This window comes from Saccopteryx leptura, chromosome 1 (assembly GCF_036850995.1).
Source record: "Saccopteryx leptura isolate mSacLep1 chromosome 1, mSacLep1_pri_phased_curated, whole genome shotgun sequence".
In the NCBI taxonomy this organism is placed as follows: domain Eukaryota; kingdom Metazoa; phylum Chordata; class Mammalia; order Chiroptera; family Emballonuridae; genus Saccopteryx; species Saccopteryx leptura.
The window spans coordinates 384,595,830-384,623,347 of NC_089503.1; the positions used below are offsets into that span (position 1 = coordinate 384,595,830).

Genomic DNA, 27,518 nt, shown 5'->3' on the forward strand with positions numbered 1-27,518 from the left:
TACAAAATCCAAACATTTCTTTTTACAAGTTCAGATACATTTTTCCCCCAAGTGCAAAATATTCTATGAACTGCATCATTTACTGTTTATTGTTGATTGTGTAAGGAGATGCTTATTATGTTGGCAGCAGTGGAAGGCAGATATAAATACAATATTTTGAGATTTCTTCTGCATGGAAAAAATAAAAAAAAAAAGCCTCCTACATGGTAATGATTATGCTGAACCTTCAGTTCAAATCACACGAAAGCAAGTTTTCAGTTTGTTCATACCGCTATAGTCTGTGTTATCTAGATAAGTTGATAACAGAACTGGGGATTCTATTTCCTCTAATCATATATTTTCTTAAAGGGTTCCTAGTCCAAATAACGGCCCAAGGACAGGCTGTGCTACCATTGAGACAGGCTGAATTTGAAGCGATCTTTGTGTTGTCTCCCCTCTTTTCTTACTGTGCTTAAGAAAGAACAAGCAGGTTAACATTATCTCCTGCTATGGTCAGTTATCCTTGGTCTCCCTTTCCCTAGTTTGAGCCTCTGACGTTGAGGTTAAGCAGCAAATACAGAAGTCTGAATGCTCTATAACATTTTCTGACATTTTGAGAGATGACCTCCTAATCCATTCCGGCATCACCTCACACAGGCATATGGAGATCACTTCTCAGATACAGAAATTTCTTCAGGGCCAAAGATCAGGGCTGTATCACTTACTGAACCCTCAATAATAAATCTGAGCCTCCACCACCTCAAACTAAACCAATCCTGGGGAAGTCAGAGAGCTCGATGTCAGCCTCTGGGGACTTGTGAGGCTGGGGCAGGTGGCAGCTCAAGTTCAGACTGTGGTCAGTTTTCTCCTGATTCTGAGAGTTCCCTCAGGTTTAGGGAATGGGGCAGGTCTAATAATACAGAAAGGGGGGCGGGGGGCGGTAGAGAAATAAAAGGGATTGCATGTTGCTGAGGATATAAGTGCCTTTCTGATATGCATCATTTGGTGCTCAGAGCGCCTGCAGAAATGGCTTCCTCTTCCTAGACTCGGAGCAGGGCAGTTTCGTACCAAGATAAATGAAGCCTTCCAGTACTGTGCACCGGTGACACCCATCCTGCAGAGTGGCCTCTGGGCTGACTCGGGAAGGATGCCCACTTAAGTCTTTCCACTTCCCCACACTGGTCAAGTCCTCCTTTTCTGTCTGACCTATAAAGACCTAGAGTCCCTGAGTGTTGACTCCTCGTTCAGTCCACTGAATCCATAGTTGGATGCACCCCAGGCTGGCTTCTTCTGTAGGCTGAGCAAGCAACTTTGCCTGAGTTCTTAACCTCCTCAACTTGGACAACCTAAATTAAACGTGGAGGATGTTTGCAGGTCTTCACCTGCTCACCAAGATCGGTCTTGACATCAGTTTTAGAAGCTTAGTGGTCTATACTTTCCATACTGCAGAAATCATTTGCAGGTCCCAGAAACCCTGGAATAAATGACCGGAAGAAGTGTCTTCGTGTATGTATGAGGTGACCGGAAAGGAAGAGTGTAAGGAGATGCCAGACCCTGGAGGGATATAAATTGGGAAACGCTTGGACTGGCTTTCTAAGAGAGATGCCAACGGCAGGGAGAGAGGAATCAGGTTATCCTAGCTTCTGGTGGACAATCAGGATGGCTGAAGTTGACTAAAGCAGTTTTTATGGCGTTTCCTGGGAAACAGCTACGTAGAAATATGGCTACTTCTATTGAATAACCCTTTTCCCTGCTTGGAGGCCGCCATGTTGGATCTTTATAGCTGCACCCGCTTTGATCCAGATGATCCAGAGACAAAGGCAGCCAAACACTCCACCCTTAGGAGCCATGGTGTTAGCTAACGGGACATCAGAGGATCCTATTCCCAAAGGCTCTTTTGGCTGGTGAATGCTACTGATAGGGGGAGGGAGGTGGTCAGGCTCCTTTATTTAGTGTTGACTCTCCTGGGGGAGCAGTCCTTTTGAATGGTCACTTAGAAATAAACACTACAAGTTAATTGGTAGCCTTTGATTGAATAGGACTACAGCTTTGGGTGAACTAAAAGGAGCAAATGGAAAATAATTTTACAGGCAGTGGTGGATTGAGGGTGGAGTATGTGCAGGATCTGGGCTTGGGTATTGACTTGCTTCTTTGGAAAAGCAATACTTGAGGAAGCTAGGCTTGAAGTCAGCCCCTAGAGGAAATGGCCAAGGTCAGGCATACAGCTTTGTGCCTGGAAACCTGTCCTATTCCTGGTTTCCTCAGTCTGCTCTCTGGCCGCAGGGCCCTGAGTCAGCCCATCCCCAGGGGCTGGTCCCGGTCTCCCTCCATGTGCACACCAGCAGAAACCAGGATGAGGGCAGGGGAAAACGGAGGGTTCCCACTTGGGGTGGAGAATCACTGACCGATTCCATTGGCTTCTACAATCATGAGGTCCATGCTAAATCCGTGGAGAGGCACAGGGACAGCAGGATTGGTTTAGCAAACACAGGTCCCTCTCCTTCCTGCTCCTTAAAATCCCCAGAATTACTGTCCTACACATTGGGTGCCTCTGAGCTACAGCCCTGGGTCACCCACGCAAGGGCTCGGGCGGTCCAGGTGGCCACTGGTTGAGTAACAGAGACAGGTCAGGTGCTCCAGCACTCCAAGTTCATGAGACTCAAAACCATTTTTCTTCCACTCCAAACATATACTCTTCTCTCTTGGGAAGCTATAAATAGGGTTGTTCTAATAGAGGAGAAAGAAACAAAAACAACAACAAAAAAACAAAACCAGAAAACAAAACCCCCCTCCCTCTAGACAACATAGAAAGACTCAAAAATGATTGCACTTATTAGATGCGGACAGGGTGGGCAGAAGGCTTGCCAAGTGCACGCACATGCACACACACACACACACACACGCACACACGCACGCACGCGCGCACACACACACACACATTCCTCTTGCTACCCACAGCCTGGGGCCAGAGGTAGGTGGTTCCGGGCTGGCGGGCTGTGGAGTGGGGTCCTCTTTGCCGGAGCCCACAAGCCACCTGGGGCTACCAGGGAAAGACAACTCTGGGGCAAGGCCCAGGCTGGCTCCTACTTAGCAGCCATGTTTCTTGAAGGACCACACTTAGCAAGGGGCGTAGGGCTCCCCCAGGGAGCCAGTGGGCAGGGGTAGAGGTGGGGGAGGGCGTGGCTGGGCCAGGGAAGACGGGAGAAGGGATTCGTGTTTGAGGCTGGCTTCCAGTTGTCTCGAGTCCCTTCGATGATACGATTTCTTTCCTCTTTTCTTTTTTTCCCTTTCTTTTTCTGGGCGATGCTTTCGAACCTGGTTTCCGTCCCGCAGTGCTCTAGTCTGTCTCGGGGAGTGGCAGCAGTGTTTTCTACACGGCAGTGCGGGATGCCCTTCCTCATCCAGGTGGAGTCCACAGGCCCCGCGCGTGGGCCTCTGTCAGCCCCCGCGGACTGGGCCCCAGGCGGACAGCGGGGAAGGAAGCAGAGGGGCCGGAAAGACAGGGAAGCCGGCTGGGCGGGCCATCCAGGGCTCAGACCACGTGCCCCCAAGCACCAGCGTGGACATTAAGCCCCTAAGTCAAAGGCTTCTTTGGCAGAACCCCGGGCTGTTAGAATCACCTGGGTGGGGGGCACAGCCCGGGGTTACTCTGGCTGCTGACTAGTAAGGCACAACCTTATAATGGCAGAAGCCCCTCTTCCCCCGCCCGCATTCCCCCAGGACACCCACCACTTTTGGGGCCTCTAGCACTCTTCCAAGCGGATGGGTTTAGGGATGTGGGCTGGTAACATGGGCAGCGTGGCTGGGGCGGGGAGGGGGGTACTGTTCCTTCGCCCTCAGGGGGAAGAGACCCAGTACTGAATGGCTTTTGCAGGGAGCACGGAGGAAGAGGAAGAAGAGGAAAGAGGGAAAGAGAGAGAGAGAGAGAATGAGAGAGGAAAAGAGAGGCAGAGACAAGAAAAGGAAGCTAGAGAGACAGAAAGGGAGAGCTCTTGGTCTCTATGGCGATACTTGTTTTCCCTCTAAAAGGAGAGGAGAGAGTGCCCCATCTGCGGGCGGGGCCGGCGGCTCTGAGGGCTGAGGAGTCTGGGTCTTCACAGCCTGGGTCTGGGGCGCAGCGGCCTTATTTGTAGGGCCGCAGGAAGCTGGAGACCTTGGAGCGCAGCAGCTTGATGAAGGACTTGGGCAGCATCTCCTTGTGCTTCTCCGTGTACTTGAAGTAGTTCTGGGGGTGGGCCAGCACCTCGAAGAAGGCCTTGATGAGCTTCTTGTCCTGCGGAGGACGGCGGGCGGCCCTGTCAGCGCAGGTGGCGGGAGGGGGGGCCCGGCCTGAGCTCAGCAGCAGCCCCTGTGGACGCCTGGCAGGCACACTCGTCCCCGCTCCCTGACCTTCCTCAGATAGAGCCTATGACACTCTCTCGGGCTCCCAGGGCTCGGGTCCCAGTCCTCCGAGCCCTCCCTGCTGACTGCGTCTTCCAAACACATCCAGGCTCTGACGTCTCACTGTCCCCGCAGCCAGCACCCCGGTCCAAGCCACCGGCACCTCGCCCTTGGGACTGCGGCCACAGCCCCCTCAGGCTCCCTGCCCTCGGACCTACCTTGTGCTCCTACAGACCGCTGTTCCCCCCACCGGCCAGAGTGCCCTTTCAGTTTCTAACTAGGTCATGTCCTCCCCCCACTCAAAGTCACTCAGTCAAGCCGCGTCCCTTGCGTTGCCCATTGGCTGAGTGTGACCGGTGCCCTGTCCTCTCTCTTCCACGCCCCTTTGCCTCCCCCTTATTCTGCTGAGCCACACGGGCCCTCCCAAGGTTCTTACACATGCATGCCACACTGCGCTTGGGAAGCTGCTCTCCTGACCATCTGACAGGTGGTCCCTCTACCTCATCCAGGTCCCCTTCCAGAGGCTCTCCCTGACCACCCCGTCCGAAACAGCAACGTGGTGTGTGGAGGGCCCGTGGGGTGCCCGGCCCTGTGCACCAGGGCTCAGGACTTCCGGCTTCTGGGCTAGCGCTCCTCCCATTGCTCAGCCGGTGTTTTAACACAGGAGGCGGGGCTTCCAGACTCCTGCCCCCACCTTCCGCAAAATGGCTCCACCCCTTCATGCATTGGAATTTCACGGCACATTTGAAATAAAGGTTTAGTTGCTTTAAAAAGTGTTCACAAAGGACTGCTGAAATTATGTTCTTTGCACTCTGCAAGTTCTACAAGACTTTTGTTATCATGTCCCTTATTTTAATGATAATACAAAAATTATTATCCACATGGGCTCACCAGCTTGAGCGCAGGGTTGCTGGTTTGAGCCCCAAGTAGCTTAGAAAAAAAAAAAATTTTTTTTTAAAGAGATGTTTCCAACATTGAATAGAGACACCTGGGTCTTATGGATCCCAGTTTAAGAAAAATCTTACTTTAAGGAACTATAGTCCTAGTCACAGTCCTTTAAAAATCATTAATTTGGCCCTGGCCGATTGGCTCAGTGGTAGAGCGTCGGCCTGGCATGCGGAAGTCCTGGGTTCGATTCCCGGCCAGGGCACACAGGAGAAGCGCCCATCTGCTTCTCCCCCCCTCCCCCCCTCATTCCTCTCTGTTTCTCTCTTCCCCTCCCGCAGCCAAGGCTCCATTGGAGCAAAGATGGCCCGGGTGCTGAGGATGGCTCCATGGCCTCTGCCTCAGGTGCTAGAGTGGCTCTGGTGGCAACAGAGTGACGCCCTGGATGGGCAGAGCATCGCCCCCTGGTGGGCATCCCGGGTGGATCCCGGTCGGGTGCATGCAGGAGTCTGTCTGACTGCCTCCCCATTTCCAGCTTCAGAAAAATACAAAAAAAATAAATAAAAACCATTAATTTAAAAACGTTTGTCTCTGTAGATAATAATTGTGTGTGTGTGTGTGTGTGTGTGTGTGTGTGTAACAGAGACAGAGGGCCAGATAGGGACAGACAGGAAGGGAGAGATGAGAAGCATCAATTCTTCATGTGGCACCTTAGTTGTTCATTGATTGCTTTCTCATATGTGCCTTGATGGGTATGGGGGGAGAAGGGAGGGCTACAACAGAGCGTGTGACCCCTTGCTCAAGCCAGTGACCTTGGGCTTCAAGCCAGCGACCTTTGGGCTCAAGCTGGTAAGCCTGCACTCAAGCCGGCAACCTTGGGGTTTTCGAACCTGGGTGCTCTGCATCCCAATCCAATGCTCTATCCACTCACTGCACCACCACCTGGTCAGGTGTCTTCCCCCTTTCCTCGGACGAGGAAAGAGACATTTCATCTCACCTTCCCTTTCTCCTCCCTCAACAAGATACTACATCTGACTGGGTGATACTATGTTCAGATGGGCTTAGGCTCGAATCCCAGCTCTACCTCCCGGCAACTAGTGAAGTTCTCTGTTCCTCAGGCTTCCTGTCTGCGAAGCGATTGTGAGGAAAGCGCCTAATTCACAGAGTGACTGTGTATCTCCCGAGACTGTCCGCGTGAGCACCCAGTGTGAATGCCTGCACTCTGTCCCGCGTTCCTTGGACGTCGGCTCTCGTCATTGTTGTTATTTTCACTTGCCTTTAAGATCTCCTGGTGGTTTTCAGACGCATAAAGACGGCCGTCCCGCACAATGTCTTCTACCAGCTGCTCATAGTCCTCTGCAAAAGCCAACCAAGGCGTCCTCGCCAAGGGCTGGGAACACGGTCCACGCCGCCCAGGCCGTTCCCCCCAGACCTCCCAGGCGCCCCTGCCCCCGCTCACCGTCGTAGGTAACGTAGGGGATCTGGAAGCCCCGGGCACTGTTGGCCTCGCTCGTCTTGAAGTTGATCCAGAGCTTCCTGGAGCGGGCTGTGAAGGCGATGGGGCGCTCGTAGGTCTGGCAGGTCTCGTAGGTGGTGATGGAGGACGGGGAGGCTGGGAAAGGCAAGGGGCCGGTCAGCCACGCCCACGCCCACGCTCCGCCGCAGGGAGGGCTGTGAGTGCATGGGTCAGGGGTCATGCATGCCAGAGAGGCTGCCCCCCTGCGCACGCACCACCTCAGCCCTCACACACACAGTCTTCCTCCTGCCCTGGGCTTGTTCCACAGCTCCGCTTTGATGTCGGAACACTCAGATCACGTAAGCAACTGGACATTTACATGCATGGAACAAACAGCATAGGGGCTAAAACAGGGAAGCAGCACGTGGACCACTGCGGGAGTCCTAAGCCCAGGGCTGGCTGACTTAGCACTGCTGCCGGCCGGCCGGCTGGGCCACATTACCGCTGTCTTCCTCCGTGGGCTTCTCTCCCCTGCACCTCCCTGCCACTGCACAGTCCTTCGCGTGCCAAGCGTCTCCCTCCCTCCGTCCCTCCCTCCCAACCGGTCCGGACTGCCCTGCCCTGGCCCAGCCCTGCAGCCACCCACAGTTCTTCCTCATGACGAGGACGTCCCCACACTCGTCCTCAGATGGCAGGAAGATCTCGGGTACCACGATAAGGATCTTGCGCTTGGGCGGGGGGTTGATGTTCCAGACGCACTCCACGCCAGCCGGGTAGTTGCCTGGGTAGTTGGGGGACTCGATATAGCCAGTGAACTCACCCAGCTCCCCACCGCACTGCCGATCTGTAGCCGGGCGCCGGAGGGGACAGAGCGAGAGAGAGAGAGAGAGAGAGAGAGAGAGAGAGAGAAAGAGAGAGAGAAAGAAGGGGAGGTCAGCGGGGAACCAGGCCGGGGACACGGAGCAGTTCCGAAGCGAACGTCAGACACACGCAGCTGTCCGCCTCCCTGAGCACATCGCCTGTTCTCCAAGCTCGGGGTCCACCTTCCTCCCTGCTCGTTTGGCGCCTTCTCAGCTCACTGCACCCGTCTCTGCCTCCTCGTTTATTGGCTGTCTCTAGGGACAGAGTGCTGCAGGGAGGAGCCCAGCCACTGATCTCGAGACTGGGTGGGTTGGGGAGAGATGGAGCGTAGGACTCTCCTGCCCTGCCTCTTCCGGTGCCCACTGCTCCCAGGCCTCTCCGACCCCTTTCCACCGCCTGGCAAGGCCACGTACTCTTGCACTGGGCTACGCTGGTGGAGCCATCGAAGTCAGTGCTCGTGTTTCCCGGACAGCGGGTGCAGAAGTTCTGACGGAAGTCAGGCTGGTAGGAGCCCATGGCGCAGCGGATGCAGCGATGGATGCTGGTGTTGTAGTAGTGCCCTGGAGAGCACTGGACTGCAGGCAAGGGGGACAGGCAGGTGTTACAAGGGGCATGGGATGGGCAGGGGGGAGTTCCGGGGCATGGGATGGGCAGGACACATCCATCAAGGGGAACCAGGAGACTGAAGACGCCAACGTCCCTTCCAGAGTCCCGGCCTTTCCTAGGCAGGCCAGAATTCGAATCCGGGGAGAAACAAACCGAACAGAGGCTGGCCACAGCGTCCACCCTTTTCTTCCCGGCACCGGGCAGTGCTAACCCCGTTCAGAGACCCGTTTGTCGTTTGTGTTGAGGGGAAGGTGCCACCAGCTCTGCAAAGCAGAGGGGGAACTGGTTCTGCTGTTTACTCCCCAGCTCCCAGGCTTGGGGCTTGGGGCAGGTCAGGACGGGTCCTGTGAACAGGACGGGGCGGCTGGTCAGGCAGCTGGGCTCTCTGGGTTTAGGGACGACAGTGGTGCGACCAACTTGGGTATACTTTGGGGACGTAGAGAGTGTTTTTTGGAAGTAGCTGGGGCAGGGGGGTCCCCCGGTGGGTGAGCAGCCTACTCACCTTTGGTGTCACAGTCTTGGAAGGAGACGGCCCCCTCGTGCTTGGTGGTGAGGCCCCCGCCACACGGGAAGCACAGAGTCCGGCCCACTTCAGGTTGGTAGGTGCCCCGCGGGCAGGGCTGGCAGGGCTTGAACCCATCTACAGAGTGTTGGCCAGGTGGGCACTGACCTGCAATGGACCGAGGGCCCAACTCTGATGGGGATGGTCCTGGTCATCCTTTCGGGGTCACCCAGTCTCAGGGGGACAGAGGCACGCAAACAGGACGTTGACTAGGAGAGTGGCCTGGAGCCTGGGCCTGCCCTTGGGAAGTCCCATGCCCACCCTACCCCGCTCTGCATTGTTCCCCTGGCACCTGCACATGTGGTGATGTTGGTGGCTCCAAGAGGCCCGTGGGCATCACTCCCAGGGCAAAGGTCGCAGGAGAGCTGCCCTTCTCTCTCCTGGAAGGTGCCCGCCGGGCATGGCACACACTGCTCCGTCTGGCCGTGGTAATACGTTCCCTGCGGGCAGCTGACTGAGGGAGAGTCGGCCGCGCTAGCCACCCACCCCCCTACGTCCCCCACCCGGGCCTGACTCCCCTTCCCGCTTCCCCAGACTGGAGGAGGAGAATCTTTGTCTGGAGACAGACAGCACCCTGCTTGGGAGAATCGGGGGCCAAAGCCATGTGCAGGTGAGTTTGGAGGTCCCACCTGCTGTCTTTCTAGATTCCTGCCTGGGACCGGGGAGGAGAGGAGACGGGCAGGTGGGTTGGGCTGCCTCGCAGTTTCAGAGATGCACCAGAGACCATCGAGCATCCCGCTCTGAGCCAGGCCCAGGCCGGGCCTTTCCCACTCCCGTGCCCCCCTGCCCCCCGCCCCCCGCCAGCTCCCTTACCACACTTGACCCCGGCACGGTGCTGCCCGGGCCTGCAGGCCTCCACGAGCTCAGCTCGCTCCCCCGATGCCGGGCCCGGCTTGTGGGCCAGCTCATAATCCAGGCCTGCCAGGCGCAGCAGGAAGCGGTCCTGGTTGATGGACTTCCTGAGCATCTTCAGGGACCCTTTCAGCCGCCGCTCCATCCGCTGTCGGAGGCAAGGCAGCCCGCAGCCCGCTGGTGGCGGACGGTGGTTCGGGTCAGAACAGAAAGAGGAGGCGTGGCTCCGAGCAGGGCAGTGGCGAGGGAGCGAAGCCAGGAGCCGGAGGTCAGAGGTCGGAGGGACTGTTCTCCCGGGCTCGGCCCTGCGTGGGGTCTGCCTGTGGTACAGGCTCCTCACACCCCACCTCTTGCTGTGTGGACCTGGGGTTTCCCTGCCTCGGTCCTCCCCCTTCCGCCCTCCTTCCCACAGTGCTCCCAGCCCAGCCCCACCTGTGGTCCTCCCCCTTCCGCCCTCCTTCCCACAGTGCTCCCAGCCCAGCCCCACCTGTGGTCCTCCCCTTCCGCCCTCCTTCCCACAGTGCTCCCAGCCCAGCCCCACCTGTGGTCCTCCCCCTTCCGCCCTCCTTCCCACAGTGCTCCCAGCCCAGCCCCACCTGTGGTCCTCCCCTTCCCGCCCTCCTTCCCACAGTGCTCCCAGCCCAGCCCCACCTGTGGTCCTCCCCCTTCCGCCCTCCTTCCCACAGTGCTCCCAGCCCAGCCCCACCTGTGGTCCTCCCCCTTCCGCCCTCCTTCCCACAGTGCTCCCAGCCCAGCCCCACCTGTGGTCCTCCCCTTCCCGCCCTCTTACCCACAGTGCTCCCAGCCCAGCCCCACCTGTGGTCCTCCCCTTCCCGCCCTCCTTCCCACAGTGCTCCCAGCCCAGCTCCACCTGTGGTCCTCCCCTTCCCGCCCTCTTTCCCACAGTGCTCCCAGCCCAGCCCCACCTGTAGTCCTCCCCTTCCCGCCCTCTTTCCCACAGTGCTCCCAGCCCAGCCCCTACCTGTGGTCCTCCCCTTCCCGCCCTCCTTCCCACAGTGCTCCCAGCCCAGCCCCACCTGTGGTCCTCCCCTTCCCGCCCTCCTTCCCACAGTGCTCCCAGCCCAGCTCCACCTGTGGTCCTCCCCTTCCCACCCTCTTTCCCACAGTGCTCCCAGCCCAGCCCCACCTGTGGTCCTCCCTTTCCCGCCCTCCTTCCCACAGTGCTCCCAGCCCAGCCCCACCTGTGGTCCTCCCCTTCCCGCCCTCCTTCCCACAGTGCTCCCAGCCCAGCCCCACCTGTGGTCCTCCCCTTCCCGCCCTCCTTCCCACAGTGCTCCCAGCCCAGCCCCACCTGTGGTTTCTTCGGCTCTGACTTCTGCCTCCAGCTCCAGGGTGAGCCGAGTGACCTCCTTGCCTGGAGGGGTCCGGGCCCTCCGGCCCTTGCCCTTCCGAGAGGAGTCACACTTGAGGTGGATGAAGGTGACCTGGCAGTCAGAGCAGGGGGCCCCACCTGGGGGAGAGGCCTTGTCAACAACCCCAGGGCGGCCCGCGGAGGATGGGGCAGGTCTTCGCTCCCAGCCTTCACCGTCCACCTCAGCTGGGCAGACCTCCCCGGGCTCTGCCTGCCGCCCCCTGGCTCCCATTTTAGTCTAAGAGGATAATTAGCTGGAGGGGGTGGGGAGGGGGGAATATCCGAGGGCTTCCTGTGTCCGGCTTTTGCCTCTGCTCTTAAGAGTCAGGGTGCCGGTGAGTTTCTAGAGACCCCACTAAGCAAAGGAGCACGGGGGGGGGGGTTGGATGGCCAGACAGCCTCTTGGAGTGGGGTCCCCAGTCCAGACCTGGCCCCAGCATTCTGCCAGCTTCTTCCACGCGGCCTCTGTTGCGCAGGTGCAGACGGCACTTGGCGTCCTTGATCTTGAAGGAGGCCCGCTGTTTCACCGGCAGCACTGCCGCCTCTAGAGGGATGGCAGAGGCTCAGCCCAGCCTGGGGGGCCCTGGGGGCGAGGGCTGCGGTGGACGGAGGGTGTTGAGAAGCTGGGCAGTCAGCCAGGGGCTCGGCCGGAGGGAGAGGCGTGGCGAAGGCCGAGGCAATCAGATGTGAGGGGGAGAGACGGAGTAAGGCACAGGGCAAAGGAGGGGGCCCAGAAGAAAAGGTAAAGCTGGGGGTGGGGGGAGTTGATGAAGAAGAGAAAGAGGGGCCAGTGAGCAAGGGGGTGGGGCAGGAAGGGTCCCGGGCAGGTGCTCACCGTGGCAGTGGTTGGAGCCGGTGCCGTTCCCGGTGTGGCCCGCTCGGGCTGGCGTGGCCCTGGCGCTGGGGGTGCCACAGCTCACCGTGAAGCCGCTCTCGGACTCTGAGAGGAGGGGGCTGTCACAGCTCTGACCTGCGGCCCCCGCCCCCCAACAACCCGCACTGGCTGGACAACCCTAAACGGGAGCAGAGGAGGAGCGGCTGGATCAAGCTGGTCCTCCTCCTCAGCCCTCCGGCCACCCTTGCTACGTACCGGGCAGAAAGCGGGCCCGGGACGGGCAGCTCAGGGCACAGCTGTCCTTCTTGCCGGACCGGTTACAGCTGAGCATGGCTTTGGAGGCACTGGAGCTGCTCTGACACTTGACGGGCTCTGGGAAGGGTGGAGAAGCCTGAGCAGGGGGCCTTCTGCTCCCTTCCCGTCACCCCCCCCCCCCACACACACACACACCCGCCTTCAGTCGGGACATTGGGAAGAAGAGAATCAGCTACAGGCGGACTCAAATAGCTCCATTCCTCCACTCCCTGCCCCCTCCCCTCTTTCCTCAACGCCATACACCTCCCTTTCCAGAACCCCGAAGCTGCGGTGCCAGACGCGGCCAGCAGAGGGCGCCGCCCACCTGTGCAATCCTTGCCGTTCCAGTGCAGCCGGCCCTGGCCCGCGGGGCAGGTGCACTGGTAGCTGCCGGGAGTGTTGATGCAGCCGAACCGGCAGCCTCCTCGGTTAATGCTGCACTCATCCACATCTGGGGGGGGGGGGGGGGGACGGGGAGACAGACGGACAATGAGTGGGGGAGGGGAAGGAGCCAGGGATCTTTGGTTCGAGTTCCAGGCACTTCAAGATGACAGCTGGCCCGAGAAGAGCGAGCTCAAACCCGGGGCCTTCTCCCCTTTTCTCTGTCCACACAGTCAAAAGGACGACTGAGAAGGAGCCACGCTGATGAGCTTTCTGACGCCCCCCCCCCAACTCCTACCTACCCGTGGGGCAGTAATCTGGGAGCTCAGGATGGAGTCAAGGGGACGTGTTGGGGACAGGAAATAAGACGTTCTGGAGGCAGGATGCTATTCCCCGGTTCCCAAAGCCCGTTTCATCCCGTGCGTGTGCCCGCCCCCAGGCAGTGCCCTCGGCCGGCCCAGAAGCTTGCTCAGTGGGAGGGGCCCGGTGGCCCGGGGCTTACCCCCACAGTGGGTGACACCATACAGCACGTAGCCGTGATGGCAGAGGCACTGGAAGCTTCCTGGCGTGTTGACACATATGTGGTCACAGGTTCGGTCAAAGGAACACTCGTCTATATCTGGAAGGGCAAGGATTCGAACCACCGAGTCTGTCTCCGGGGACTTGACCCTGGGACCCCCTTGCTCAGGCGAAGGGCCTAAGTGAGGGGCCTTGGTTCTTCCCTTCAATTCAAAGTCCCTACTCACGGCCCAGCCCTAGGAACCGGGGACTCAGCGAGGCCTGCCCACCACCCCCTCTGCGCCCTCCGTGTGGAGTCCTTGGGGTCAGGAACGGCAAGATCTGACGCCTACGTAGGATCGGAGCTACGTGTTGTTAGGTGGGTCAGACCTGCCCAGGACACTAACGGGGGTGAAACCCATCCCTCACTCCTTGCCAAGACATGCGCCCCGACATACAGCTTGGCCGCCAAAAAGAAGGTGTGCATCTGTTACCCTATTCCCCCACGTGTAAGACGCACCCTTCCCCCCAAAACTAGGTGTCTAAAAACTAGGTGCGTCTCATACAGTGGTTGTGGCATTTCAAATGCCATAGATGGAACTGAGGACGAGGCCATCTATGAAGACAGTGAGTGATTCGTCATCAGACACAGAGGAGGACAAGCTAATGGATGAGAGTTTAGACAGTGATGAGGAGTTGTATGAATTTTATGATGAATAAAACTTAAGTCCAATAATTTGACGTAACACATTTTTCCCCCCAAATTTTGGGCCCCCAAATTAAGGTGCGTCTTCTACATGGGAGCGTCTTCTACATGGGGGAAATACGGTAATTTGCAGCACGACGACACCACTTAAACTCTTCCCAGTGTCTATTGTTGTCTCTTAGGCTCTGGTCGGATGGAAGCCCTCCTACTCCAGGAAGCTCCCCAGGCTTCCCCCTCGGCCCAGGTCCGCTCACCCTGGCAGTTCCTCTCATTGATGAGAAGCTTATAGCCCTTCTTGCAGCTGCACTCAAAGCTGCCCACCGTGTTACGACAGATGTGGTCGCAGCCTCCATTGTTCAAGCGGCACTCGTCTATGTCTGGGAAAGCAGGAGAAAGTGGAGAAAAATCAAAGGTGAGGCTGCAGGCTGGGGACAAACGCAGACACAAGAGCACTGCCCTCCGCCCCTTCCCAGACGGAATCAGGGAGCGCCCCGAGCCTGCCTCGGACTCTCCCTCTCCTGCCTCTGTTTCTCCCCGGCCAGGGGGCACGGCTCTGTGCCTCGAGCAACAACACCCTTCCCCAGGCTGAGTCTCCTCAGAAGGGGACACGTGGGACCTGAGTCAGGCCCTCAGGAAGTAGGTGGGTGGTTGACCTAGGAGGCTAGTCCGTGGCCTTCACTCTGCTGCTGACAGCCCTCCCCCAGATGGCTGGTGGGTAGGGTTTATTGCTCTCCGGCCCTCCCATCCCTGCCTGTCAAGGAGGAGCCCAGCCGGGCGGGTGGCACGGAGAGGCGCAGAGTCAAAGGGGCAGGTAGTTCTTCAGAGAGGAGAAGCCGGGAGGTGGGGTGGCTGATGGGGGTCAGGAGAGGGGGCCAGGCGGGGGCGGGAGGCTGGGCGGGGAGAGGTCTGGAGAGACTCAGGCCTGAGGCGCTTTCAGCATGAGGATGGGAAGGGGGGGCGGGGTGAGCGGCTTCCTTCCTGAGGTCAAGTTCCCCAAGCTGGTGGCAGACAGGACCCAGGCTCCTCGCCCCTCCGTGGGGTGGGGGCGGAGGCGGGGAGGGCAGCCTGCGTGGGGCGGAGGCGGGGAGGGCAGCCTGCATGGGGCGGAGGCGGGGAGGGCAGCCTGCGTGGGGCGGAGGCGGGGAGGGCAGCCTGCATGGGGCGGGGGCGGGGAGGGCAGCCTGCGTGGGGCGGAGGCGGGGAGGGCAGCCTGCATGGGGCGGGGGCGGGGAGGGCAGCCTGCGTGGGGCGGGGGCGGGGGCGGGGGCGGGGAGGGCAGCTGCCACGTCAGTCTCAGCATACCTGTCAACAGTCCTTCCCAGCAGGAAACCTCTCAACGCTGGCTGTCTGACCTGCTGCCCCTGCAACCCCACCCCGCCTCTCCCCCCCTCCCCAGTCTTCTCTGCCAGCTGTTGGGCCAAAGGACACGAAGAACGAACCCAGACCTCCTTCCAGCCTCTACCCCTTGCGCCCAGGGAACTCGACCCTAATGAGTCATTATTTGCAGTATGGCCGCCCCACACTAAGGAGCTGGCTAAGGAAAGCAGGGGGCAGAGCCGTGCTCCCCACTGCCGCCCGCGCTCCCTCTGACCAGTGCCGGGAAGGTCTGGCGGATGTGGGCTAGGAGGGTTACGGAACCCACGTGTAAACACACACACACACACACACTCACACACACACACACACACACACACACACACACACACACACACACACACACGAGGCTCAAATATCCTTCTAGACCCAGGGACAGATGTCAACGGCATGGTCATTAACCAAGAGGGTTCGGGACCCGTAGGGGACAGGAAGGAGAGAGTAGGGAAGATGAGGGGCAGGGGACACTAAGGGACTGGCTGCTGGACTTCGAGCCCCTTGAACTGAGAGGGGGAAAGCTGGGCAGGAGACAAGCCTTGGTCGTGACGTCAGTTGTTTACAATCAGGAGAGCCCGTCCCAAGGGGTACAGGAGGTTTGGTCCCCTAATAGGTAGGTTATCTCAGACCCCGCCCCCGCCCGGGGCCCGCGGGGTCCCTGTCCTCTGAAAGCCCGTACCTTTGCAGGTCTTCCTGTCCGGCTGCAGCATGAAGCCCACCGGGCAGCTGCAGTGGACGCCGGTCGCTGCGTCGTGGCACTTACTGTCACAGCCCCCGTTGTTGACAGCGCAGGTCTCTGTTTAGGGGGGGAGGCGGTCACCAGGTTATTGGCCTGGAGGAGCCCCAAACTCGAGCAAAGTGGAGAGCACGAGCCCCCCCGCCCCCCGGCCCGGAGGGAAGAGGGAAGGCCTGGCTGCCTCCCTGCGCTTTAGAAGGAGCGTTAAGCGCAGGCTCCCAGCCCCCATCCCCTCACAAGTACAGCCAAGCAGTCCGTGTCCCTGCCCCCTACTTGATTGAAACAAGGTGGACAGCAGTGCGGCAGGTACAAGCCAGAGCTGTCAGGCAGGAATGCGCTGAGGGGGCGGGGGGGGGGGGCGCAAGGAGGGATGGGAGCAGCCGCTACCCAGGGAGCAAGAAGGGGCGGACGAGTTTCCTCCTCTTTCCACCAACCATCTCTCGGGTGGGTGGTGGGTGGGCGTCATGGTGGGACAGTCTGGGGCAGAGCGAGCCCGCCCGGTGAGTCCTCAGGCGGCTGATGGCCGTCCAGGCATCGGCTCCTCCCTCCCTGCCCAGCTGTCTCTAAAGTCCCCAGTTCCAGGACGGGACGGGCTCCCGGCCACTTCCCGGCCACCGCCTGCGCCTCCCAGCCCCCTCTCTCTGAACCGGGGTGCAGGGGCACTGGAAGCCCACTGTCTCCCTTTCCTAGTGGGGAGGGGGGAGGGGGAGGAGGGGGCGGAGAAGAAGAGTCAGAGGAGGGAGGGCGTGAGAAGGTGGGCGAGAGGGAGGCAACCTCAGAGCAGGCTGTCTCCCCTAGTCCCCCCTCCTAGCTGGTGGGTTTTCCCCTCTGCTGAGAGGTCAGCATCGTAGGGGGTGAATGGATGGGTCACTCTCCGTAGTTTCTGAATTCAGAGCAGGAGAAAAACAGGTTTGACCACCAAGGAGTGTGAGGTGAGCCCAGGGAAAAGCCATCGGCTCAAACAGTACGAGGCCCTGAGGCAGGGTCCATCCGTCCTCAGGGGTGGGCAAGTGGGGGCCTGAGCCGGAGCTCTGCCGTTAAAGAGGCAAGACCCCCAGGCCTGCACGAGGGCAGAGAGGAAAGAGGCTCTCAGAATCAGGGCAGCTGAGAAAGGCAGCAGAGAGGACTGTCATCTGGAATCTTCGCCTCCTAAACCTTCGGCCCAAGCCGCGTCCCCGGAGAGACCAGCAAGGCCCAGGCACGAGAAGGCCTCCTCTGCCGGTGGGTCCCTGGTAGTGCGCCTGCCCCTCCAAAGCCCAGGTCTGGGAGCAGACACAGTGAGACCTCGCCCCCACCTTAGTCTCTCCTGAGGGTCCCCAAGATGGCGGGAGGAACCTGGGAGGGAACCCTAGGTTCAGGCTCCAAGCCCGGCCATTCCCCCCAAGAATGTTCTGAGTAGAAGAAGAGGTCCCCCGAGCCCTGGAGCAGGGAGAGGGAACAGAGACCCTGCGTCAAGTCAAGGTAGAGTCGGAGGGACCCAGGATGCGGAGGGGTAGAGCTGGCACAGGGGTTGTCCCAGGCTGGAGAAGAGTGCTGGGCAGAGCTACCCGCCCAGACAGGGCAGCCACGGGCACGGCTGGGGCATCAGACTGGCACGGCCTCCACCCTTGCTCTTCAGGCTGCGGTACTGAAACCACAGGTGGCTCTATGCCCGCTCTGTGCCAGGTGCCTTCTGACGCTCTACACACACTATCCCAGCGACCACCGCGGCCCTAGGGCAGGGCTCAGCCGGCTGGTTTCACAGAGTGACCCGGGGGTCAGACAGGAAAGGCGCCTGCTTGAGGTCACACAGTCAGAGAGTGGTGGAGGCAGGACTCACACTCGGGTCCGTCTGAACTCACACGTCAGGCTCTACGCCGCTGGAGCAGGGCGGAGGTGCCGAGTGAGGCCGGACCTGGGAGCTGCCGTGGGCACGGCGCCCCAAGGAGGGGTGGTACCTCACCCAGCAGGCCAGCAGAGAAGGGAGGGGGCCGATGGCTGGGCAGGGGTGAGGTGTTAAGAGGATGGCGGAGGGAGAAGGTGGCAGGAGGGAGGGGACAGGAGAGGAGAGTGACGAGAGCAGAGAAAGAGGAAACCAACACGAAGGCTCCTGGACCAGCTGCTGGGGACACTCGGGGGACTCTCGGGAGGCCATGTGCCCAGGCCGCCCGGGGAGCCCTGCTGCTGGCTGGCTGGCAGGCTGGAGCCGGGGCAGGCGGCCCAGCGGGCATGCCATGCGGTTAGTGGGACCCCCAGCAGGTTAGCGCTTCCCCTAGCAAGCCGGTGCGAGCAAGCGGAGAGAGCAGACATATTTACCATTAGAAACGGCCTGAGGGGGGACGTGCTGCTCTAGGCGCCTTTCCCCTGTTTGACATTGTAAAAAAGCTGTTTAGATGCTGGGCGGGGGAGCCACTGGGGCCCACCAAGCTGAGCGAAGCCCTCCCCGCCCTCCTCCGCCCTGCGGGCCCAACCAAACCACTGCCCCCTGGGTTGAGCCCTGAGACTCCCACACTTCACTCCTCGGCCCTGTCCTGCCTGGTACCCTCTCGGAAGCTGGGCTCCCACCAGGTGACTGACAGGCAAGTCTCAGAGAGGGGCAATCATCGTGGGCCCAGACCACAGGGCACGCTAGAGGCAGCGCGGGGACCCCAACCTCAAGTCTTACAAGCTGCCAGATCCCGAAGGGTGCCCACCCTCTCTGCTAAACCAGCCTGCCCTGTCTCCCCACTAAATCTCAGTGTCCTGACGGTCCCAAACAACGGAGCCCCCGCCTCCCAGGGCTGGGAGAAAAACGAGATGCAGGACAAGGCCAAGTCAGTTCTCCTGGAGGAGAGAGAGAGAGAGAGAGAGAGAGAGAGAGGGGAAGAACGCAGCTGTGGCCCTCAGGACGGCCTTGTGTGCTCTCTTCTTCCTCACCAGGCCGCGGCTTAGAAGGCAGGATGGGTCTTGCATTAGGGGAAGAGCTCAAGCTTGACAGGGGATCTTTTCAAAAGCAGCTGTGCTCAGGGCCTTCTGCCGGGAGGAACCCTCGCCCCAGCCCTGCACCCAGGGGCCCCGAGCTCACACATGCAGCTTTCCCTCAGGGACTGCATGCACTTCCTCTCGGGAGACTCCGGGGAGGTGTGCGTCCCGGGGAGGTGGTGGGGGCTTAAAAAGCAGAATTAGACTCACGAGGGAGAAACAAAAGGAGCCTGAATGACCAGCCTAGAGAAGGCAACAGGAAGACTTGAAAAGGTTCCAGGGTCTTTGAAGAGTTAGTTCAGAGGCGGACATGGAGCAGGCGAGATGTTACTGGGAGACCCAGAGAACCGTGTGCGCACACGTCTCTGGAGCAGGGCCCTGCAGGAGGCCTGTAAGGGCAGCGCCTGCGCCCCTGTGCTGGTCTCTGGGGGAAGGCCGTGCTGTCTGCAGAGACGGGGTGGGTCTCCGGAGTGGGGGGGGGGGGGACACCTGGTTCTCAAGCTGAACGTCAAGACTCCGCTAGACGCAGAGCGACTGCGTTCGCACGTCCTGTCCCGCGTGTCGTAGCCCACGAGACGAACTGCTCTTCATGAATACGGCACCCCAGAACAAGCTCACCCGTGCCTGGCTGACTCCTCCCTTTCAGCCCCCTTTCTCCAAGGGGACGTCAGTCCCATCAGCTTCCTCAGCACTCTGCTGAGCTCACAGTCAAGACCGAGAGACTTAGGGAGCTAGGAATTCCACGAAAGGAATTCAACACATCCGTGGTCCCCGAAGATACATGAGGTAAGTAAGGCTCAGGAACTCAGGAAAAGGGATCCAGGTGTTAGGAAGGCCCCACACCAGGGCAAGAAGAACGGAAGGCTGCAGGTGGCGAGGAAGTGAGAGGCCACGCACGGGCAGAGCGAGGGAGTCCCGCTGGGAAGTGGACGAGAGCGGAGGAGACGGGGAAGTGGGAGGCAGGGGAAGGGGTCCCGGGGAAAAGATGCCCGGAGTCAGGAAAGCCCACTTGTTAATTCAGGGCTGGGTGTTCAGGAAAGAGCCGTCTGTCCCACCCTCTCGGTTCCAGACGAGGCAAGCTGCCATCTTGCCACACTGGGCCTCTCTGGTCAGACTTAATCCTGTGTCACCCAGCTTTCCCCCCCCTTCTCTGCCACGGCCCTGGCCCACAGGTGCCTCTGCTAATTATTCCCAGCTGGGGGACACTGATCCAGGAGGAAGAGGGTGGTGGGGCTCCCGGTGGAGGGGAAGTGGAATCAACGGGTTGGGAGAGGAGAAGAGGGTCAGGTGGGCCTTTCGGCCTCTCGGAGTTGTCCCTGTCTAGACCTGGCATTGTCTGGGTCTTCAACTCACTCACCAGTCATCCCGTGCCAGCGCGTGGGGCCCCAGGTCCCCCCTCCCCCCTCTCATCCCTGGTGGACTATGTCCTCCTCTGCTGGCCTCACCCACCGATGCATGTCTTTCCGTCCGTATGGAGCACAAACTTGACGTGGCAGCCGCACCGGGGACCCTGCTCTGTGTCATCGCACGTGTGCTGGCAGCCCCCGTTCCCATAGTTGCACGTGACTGTGCAGAGAGGGCAGGAGGCCTGTCAGTCTGCTTCTCCCCGGGGTTAGCATAACCCCGTTACCGGCCCTCCGGCCCAGCCGCCTCGCCCACGCCCCGCCTCCCTCGCCCACGGCCCGCCTCCCTCGCCCACGCCCCGCCTCCTCCCTCGCCCACGCCCCCGCCTCCCTCGCCCACGCCCCGCCTCCCTCGCCCACGCCCCGCCTCCTCCCTCGCCCACGCCCCGCCTCCTCCCTCGCCCACGCCCCGCCTCCCTCGCCCCCGCCCCCGCCTCCCTCGCCCACGCCCCGCCTCCCTCGCCCACGCCCCCTTCCTCCCTCGCCCACACCCCCGCCTCCCTCGCCCACGCCCCGCCTCCTCCTGCTGCCCAGGCCCCACCCCGCACCCGCGGCAGTCCCCGTGACCTCACGTTTACAATCCCGCTGGCTCTTGGTGAGCTCGAAGCCGGGGCGGCATTCACAGGCAATGCCCCCTTTGGGCGTCTCCCGGCAGATGTGTGCGCATCCGTGGTTCTTGTTCATGCAGTTCATGCCTTCTAAAGGGGGAGGGGGGCGCGTGAGCGCTCGAGACCTCCGCACGCCGCCCCCCCCTCCGGGACAAAAAGGGCCAGAAGGGACTGCTGGGCCCAGGGAGCTGGGAGAGTTTTCCACGGAGGATGCGAGACAGGGAGGAGACCCGCTCCCCTCCGCACAGGGGCCCCACGCGTCCTGCCCACAGAGCTCGGAGCCGTTTCGAGTAAAGCGCAGGCCCTGGAGAGCCTGCGTGATCACCCCCGCCCTCCAAACAGCCGCAATCTCTAGAGTCCAACCCGCTGCCCAGCGCTGTGCTGTGTCCTGGGTGGACTTAGGGAGGACCCATGGATAAGGTACAATACAGAACATGGCCTCTGTCCTCAAAGAGCTTACAGGCAAAGTGGAAGGAGGTAACTGTGAGTGGACAGGAGCCGGTACAGGTAACTGTAATTACTGTACACTTTTGTTCAACCGGTGTCTCAGCTCCAACTCCACGCACAGTGGCATGAATCGGACATAGCCCTTGCCCTTGGAAATGTCACCCATCTGGGGGTGAGGGAGCCCCACAGACGGAAGACACATCCGTCTACTACTGCCTGCCCCTCCCCACCCAGTCCAGGGGATACGGCTTCTCGGTGATGCAGCCCCCCCCCCCCCCCAGATGACGGCAGCTTAGAGCTCAGCCATCCACGATTAATTAGGAATGAGATCCCCCTCAGGTCTGGACAAGGGACGTCCAGTAGTAGCCTTAGTCCCATACGGCCCTCCAACCCCAAATAAATTCCCTCAGATTTCGTTCGAAGACAAAATGATCGTCGCGGGATGTGACCTAAGTTGAAGGACCAGAGAAGCTGATGGAGTTGAGAATGCGGGGGGAGACCCAGGGGTTACTGAGGGAAAGCCCCGAGCAGATACAGATGGCGGGGGGAGCCTGGGAGCATGGGGCTGGGCCCCCCAGGCCACGGCTGACCTTCCGGCCGCTGGATGCACGTGTGCTGGTTGTCGCTGAGGAAGAAGCCTTCCCGGCAGTGGCACTCGTAGCTGCCCATCATGTTGACACAGCTCTGCTGACAGCCACCATTGCCCTCAGCGCACTCGTCCACATCTGCGCAGGACAGGGGTGGGTGAGGCCGTGGACTGCGGGCCAGCGTCCAGGTTGGGCCCTGGGACTTCAGCACCAAGGGTGGGGAGCACACACACTTCCCCCTGCTCCCCAGTCCAACTCCCAGCCCTTGGGCAGGCTGTGACCACCCATTCATTCATCAGCCCGGGTTCTACTGCTCAGGAGGAGGCCACCACACGGAGCGGGGCTGGGGGCTGAGCAGGTAGGGAGGGGACGTTTGAACAAGGCTCACTCAGGTGACTACTTGCTCCCCTGTCTATAACCTGTTGGAATTCAGTCTGAGAGCAGTGGGGATGAGGAAAGGAGGCAGAGCAAGAGAGGCAGAGATGGGCTCTGGCCAGTTGGCTCAGCGGTAGAGCGTCGGCCCGGTGTGTGGAAGTCCTGGATTTGATTCCCGGCCAGGGCACACAGGAGAAGCCCCCATCTGCTTCTCCACTCCTCCCCCTCTCCTTTCTCTCTGTCTGTCTCTTCCCCTCCCACAGCCAAGGCTCCATTGGAGAAAATTGGCCCAGGCGCTGAGGACGGCTCCGTGGCCTCTACCTCAGGCTCTAGAATGACTCCGGGTGCAATGGAGCAACGCCCCAGATGGGCAGAGCATCGCCCCCTGGTGGGCATGCCGGGTGGATCCCGGTGGGCACATAACCACAGGCAGAGATGAAGGGAGGAGAGGGGAGGGGGCGAGGCCCTGGAGGGGGCAGCTGGTGGTGCGTGGCCAGGGAATGAGGACCTGGGAGAGGGTGCTGTGTGCAGGGACAGCTGCGGCTGCCAAGGTGCTGAGGTTGGTGTGACAGGGCGGGGCGAGGAAGGTGGTGTGCCTCCACTCCTTCAGGGCAGAGACCATTTCTGTGGACTGGTCACAGCCCGGTCCTTGCTCCCCTCCCCCCATGCCTGGGCTGGCTGCCATATTCCCTAGCCTCTCTCCTATTTTGGTTTAACAAAACAAAGTCTGGTAGTTTCGCAGCGAGGGTGGGGGGCGGTGGGGGAGCACCCCAAATCACCTCCCGCAGGTCGCAGATCCGGGCTCACCCCGGGGCTCCCCCTTCTACGCCTGACTCTGTCCCCTGCTGCCGGCCCGGCTGCCATTCTCAGCTTCCTGTGACCCAGAAGGCGCAAGGGCTCCCGAGTGGAGCGGCTGGAATCCAGGCTCCTGAGGGCCTCGTCTGCCTCTCTCTTCCCACCCCCTCTGCTGAGCCTGAACACCCCGTCCTTCTCCCTTCTGGCCTCGGGCAGAGGGACTTCGACCCAGCAGGGCCCTGCCTGGGAAACGCACCTGTCAGGAAAGCCAAGGAGGCAGACCTTTCTCCAAAGGACCCCTTCCATCCCTTCCCCCCATTCTCGTATCTTCTGGTTTGTTTTATAAGGAAACAAGACTTGGCGAGGGGGGGCGTCTAGAGAGGTCAAAGGCAACCGAAAGAAAACTTAGAAGCTGTAGGCAAATCGTTGTCCTGGTCCAAGTGCCACAGCCTCTCTTTCCAAAGGAGTTCCCAGAGAGGCCCTCCCGGGTGACTGGGCAGACAGGTAGTGAGGTCCTTCCCTGTCGCTACAGTGGTGAGAGAGGAGGCCAGGCTGAGGGTGAGGGCCTGCAGGAACTGGGGCTTAGAGGCCTGGGTGGGGAGTGGGGACCGGAAGTCTGGCCCAGGGATGCACTGGGACCGGGTCACCGGGCAGCTCTGCAGTGAGGAGGCTCTGCTAGGCCTCGGGACCTCGGCTAGCTCCTCTGTTTGGGGGTGGGGCGAGGGAACAGCTAGCCCGCTACTCTGGGCGTTGTTGCTCCTGCCTCTGTTCCCTTCCTGGTCCTCTGCTCGCCAGTCTCTGACATCTGTTTTGGCACCAGAGAGCAGGAATTGAGGGAGGAACCCCCGGGTTCCTATCTCAGATCTTTGTACGCGGTGGACTTCAGTTTTCCTACTTGGGGAAGATTCTGACACAGTCCTAGTGAGTGACAGACACCAAAGGCGAGCGGAGCTCTCTACAGGTTCTCCCCTCTCTGACCCAGCGCCTGGAACGAAGGACAGCAGGCCAGGCGGAGGCCCCAGACCTGAGGAGAGGGCAAGCCTGGAGACCCCAGGATGGGCCTTTAGGGTCAGAGGCCCCCCAGGGCCCAGAGAAGCCCCAGCGGCCTCCACTCTGTACTAAGGACTCTATGGGGCACTCAACCCATGTCCCCTCGCAGTGACTCAACCAGAGCCCTCCATGGACGCCGAGATGCCCAGCGACTGGTGGGTCTGCCCGAGGCCACTACAGCCTGTGAGCGGCAGAGCTGGGCTCTGTCTGGACTGAATTACCTTCCCGCCCCGCCCACTGTGGCCACACCCACTGTGGCCACCTGCCCCTGGCCCTGCCCTGGGAGCACATTCTGGCAGCATCTCCTGTGCTGCTTCTCACCCAGCAGCAGGACAATTTCCTCCTCAGTCTCAAAAGGGAAACTGACCTTGTTCCCTATTTTGCAGCTTCCTGGTCACTTTTCCTCTCCTTGCCTGGGAAATGGGAAATGCTGAAAGCACCTCCTTCTGCACACGCCCCCCGCCACCCACGTCCTCTCCCCCGTGCTCACCCAGGCAGTTGTGTCCGTCATGCGCCAGGTGGAAGCCATCATAGCAGGTGCATCGGTAATTGCCAGGGATGTTGACACAGTCGTGCACACAACCTGCATTATCCTCCCGTTCACACTCATCCACATCTGTGGGCAAAGAGGAGCTGAGAAGGTGAACCCACCGGTCTGCCCCCCACTGTCCAGCCCTGGGCTCAGCCCTGTGAGGGTTTTTAAAAAGATAATTCACCACCTTCCATGTGTGTATGTGTGTGCCTGTGTTTACATAGTTGCTTTCACAGCCTGCAAGCCACTTTGCATTTTGCTATTTTCATCTGAAGTCAAATATTTTTGCCTGACCCAGTGGTGGAGCAGTGGGTAGAGCATTGGCCTGGGATGCTGAGGACCCAGGTTAGAAGCCCCAAGGTTGTTGGCTTGCGCGTGGGGTCACCAGCTTGAGAACAGGGTCACCAGCTTGAGTGTGGGATCATAGACATGACCCCATGGTCACTGGCTTGAAGCCCAAGGTCGCTGGCTTGAGCCCAAGGTCACTGGCTTGAAGCCCAAGGTCGCTGGCTTGAGCCCAAGGTCAATGGCTTGAAGCCCAAGGTCGCTGGCTTGAGCCCAAGGTCACCACTGGCTTGAGCAAGGGGTCACTGGCTCAGCTGCAGCAGCCCCCTCCCCCATCAAGATACATATGAGAAAGCAATCAATGAACAACTAAGGAGCCACAGCTATGAGTTGATGCTTCTCATCTCTCTCCCTTCCTGCCTGTCCGTCCCTGTCTGTGCCTCTCTCTTCTAAGTAAATAAATAAATAAAATAAAGTCAGACATTTTTACGTTTCCACCTAGTCTTTCTAATTACCACTGTAAATGGCTGCAGAATATTCCAGAATATTCCACTGTGTCGCTATAACATAATCTGTTTTCCTCTATTGTTAGATTCTTTCCATTTATTTCACATCATAAATAAGGTATCAAAGAATATCTTCTCCCATATATTAGTCTGTTTCTTCTTCGAATTTCCTTTGAATAAATTCCTAAGAGCCAAACTCCTGGGTCAAAGGGCATAAATGCCTTTTAGGGTTCCTGCTAGGTATGACAAAATCACTTTTCAGTTCAAAATATCACCAGGAATTGCCCACAGAAGCCTTACCAACAGTGGAGGTCATACATTTAAAATAACTTCTAAAGCAAGATGGCTTTATTCGCATTGCTTTAATTACAAGGGGAAGATGAAGAGTTTGTTTACGGTATGAACTTCCCCTGGGATTGACTGTCTGTTTTCATCTGGGCACGAGGTAAGGGTCTGAAGATGGAGGACCCAATGTCAGGGAACCTCCGTGTTTACTTAGTTCCATGACTGGGACCCCTCCCACCCCCACCCAACCTAGTTTGTCGGGCTGTGAACTATTCCAACCAGGGCCTCAGCCAGCCTATAAGGTGCCTTTGTGGGATTAGAAAACGGTGCTCTTTCTGGGCAGAAATCGTTCCTCCCCCTCCCCACTGACGCCCCTCCCAGTGCCAGTGGGGGTGGCATGCCTCGGCGGCCAGCTGCGGGCAGCGGCGCTGGTGCCCCCTCCTCGGCGGGGCCCCCTCCCCAGGCGCCCCTCTCGGCCTCACCTTTGCAGTGTTTACCATCCCCCGTGTAGCCAGACTTGCAGATGCACTTGTACGACCGGGGGGTGTTCTGGCAGATGGCGTCGATGTGGCAGTTGTCGGTCCCTTCCACACACTCATCCACATCTGGCAGGGGTAGAGGGCGCACATGAGACCCCTCTGTTGGTGCCTCCCAAAGAGTGTCGTGAAGGTGGTTCCCCAAGGGCCAACCCCTCTCCTCCAAACCAGAGACAGGGGCTCCTCCAGCGGCAGGTGCTCTTCTGCACCCAGCTGATCTCAGAATGGCCTGACTCTGCAATTTCAGGAATTCAGGGGAAAAAAAAACACACAAAAAAACAAAACCCCCACTTCTTTCAAAAATACTTCATCCACAATGACAGCTAAAATTCCATTATTCGAAACACTCCTCTTTGATTTAAAAACAAACAAAACCCCGAAGACTGGCCAGTACAACGAACTTGATTAGAACTAGGCGACCGACCGTTGTGATCTGGGAGCGAGCTCACAGGGAGGGGGAAGAGGAAAGGCAAGTGGCCAATGGCCTCCGGGAAAGGGGCAGTGTCCGGGCCATCGGTAATTACAGGAGGAAGAAAGGGAGACGGGGCATCTGAGAAATCCTCCTTTGCCTCATGACTCTGCCCGCGACCAGATCCGCTTCCCCTTGACCACCACGGCGCCAAGAACCTTTAGAGCAAAGAAGTTCCACCCTGGAAGATTCCCCCGGGGCCCCTGTGCCGTCAGTGCCGTAGGGACCGGGAGCTGGCCCGATGCTTCAAGTCTGGTGACGTTCCAGCTGACTCAGGCAGCTCACCCCTCCTGCCACCCTGAGCTCTGTCATCTAACGGCCAGTGCTCCGCTCTCCTGGCCCTCACCCTGACACAAGGTGCTCCTCAAACAGCTGTGCTAAGCGGGCGAGGCCATCCAAGACCTCCTAGCCAAAAGAGGAGGGTGTAGAAAGGACGTAGGAAAGAGAATAGAATTGTTCGTTGCCTTTTGGCAAAAGACTACAACTTCTGGGGCAATGTTATGGTGTCCCTTAAAGCTGATCTGAAATCGGAGAAAATGTTTCAGTTGAGAATGCCACGTAAGGTGTTTGTAAAAGGTCCCATGCTGAAAGGTATGGAGGCTCAGAGGTGACTCGGGCCACCCAAACGGAGAGATAGATACAAGTAAGTAACCCGAAGAAGGGTGCGGTTGTTGAGTGCCACAGAGTCACGAAAGATGACGTCAGGGGGGGTCCTCAACCCTGGCTGCACACCAGAGTCGACTCCCCCAGGAAATGCCCGAGCAACCCCCCCCCCCGACCCCGAGATTCTGGTCACTGAGCCCGGGCTGCAGCTTGGGCATCAGCGGTTTCCTGAAACTCCCCAGGTGAGGTCAGCACGCAGCCAGGCCTGAGAATCTGACCAAGGGGAAGACCAGAGGAACAAGGGACTGTTTCTAGCTGCGAAT

At 59.5% G+C, this 27,518-nt stretch overlaps 1 protein-coding gene across 6 annotated transcripts in view; it reads right to left on the minus strand.

Moving 5' to 3' along the window:
• SCUBE3 (signal peptide, CUB domain and EGF like domain containing 3) overlaps positions 1–27,518 on the minus strand; it is a 41,047-nt gene continuing 13,529 nt past the window's right edge. The window contains exons 2-23 of one of the 6 annotated variants that reach the window (XM_066359588.1): positions 26,070–26,192; positions 24,470–24,595; positions 21,763–21,897; positions 20,690–20,812; positions 20,164–20,280; positions 18,070–18,117; positions 15,718–15,834; positions 13,922–14,044; positions 12,966–13,082; positions 12,408–12,533; positions 12,044–12,160; positions 11,789–11,893; positions 11,381–11,497; positions 10,894–11,052; positions 9,543–9,758; positions 9,022–9,183; positions 8,670–8,837; positions 7,975–8,136; positions 7,347–7,544; positions 6,704–6,856; positions 6,521–6,600; positions 1–4,252 (exon numbers count right to left, since the gene is read on the minus strand). In XM_066359588.1, coding sequence (XP_066215685.1) covers positions 4,103–4,252; positions 6,521–6,600; positions 6,704–6,856; positions 7,347–7,544; positions 7,975–8,136; positions 8,670–8,837; positions 9,022–9,183; positions 9,543–9,758; positions 10,894–11,052; positions 11,381–11,497; positions 11,789–11,893; positions 12,044–12,160; positions 12,408–12,533; positions 12,966–13,082; positions 13,922–14,044; positions 15,718–15,834; positions 18,070–18,117; positions 20,164–20,280; positions 20,690–20,812; positions 21,763–21,897; positions 24,470–24,595; positions 26,070–26,192 — 2,942 coding nt within the window. In that variant the 3' untranslated portion in view covers positions 1–4,102. Of the gene's footprint in view, positions 4,253–6,520; positions 6,601–6,703; positions 6,857–7,346; positions 7,545–7,974; positions 8,137–8,669; positions 8,838–9,021; positions 9,184–9,542; positions 9,759–10,893; positions 11,053–11,380; positions 11,498–11,788; positions 11,894–12,043; positions 12,161–12,407; positions 12,534–12,965; positions 13,083–13,921; positions 14,045–15,717; positions 15,835–18,069; positions 18,118–20,163; positions 20,281–20,689; positions 20,816–21,762; positions 21,898–24,469; positions 24,596–26,069; positions 26,193–27,518 lie in introns of all 6 variants that reach the window. The other 5 variants (XM_066359593.1, XM_066359587.1, XM_066359591.1 and 2 more) reach the window with 5 other exon arrangements.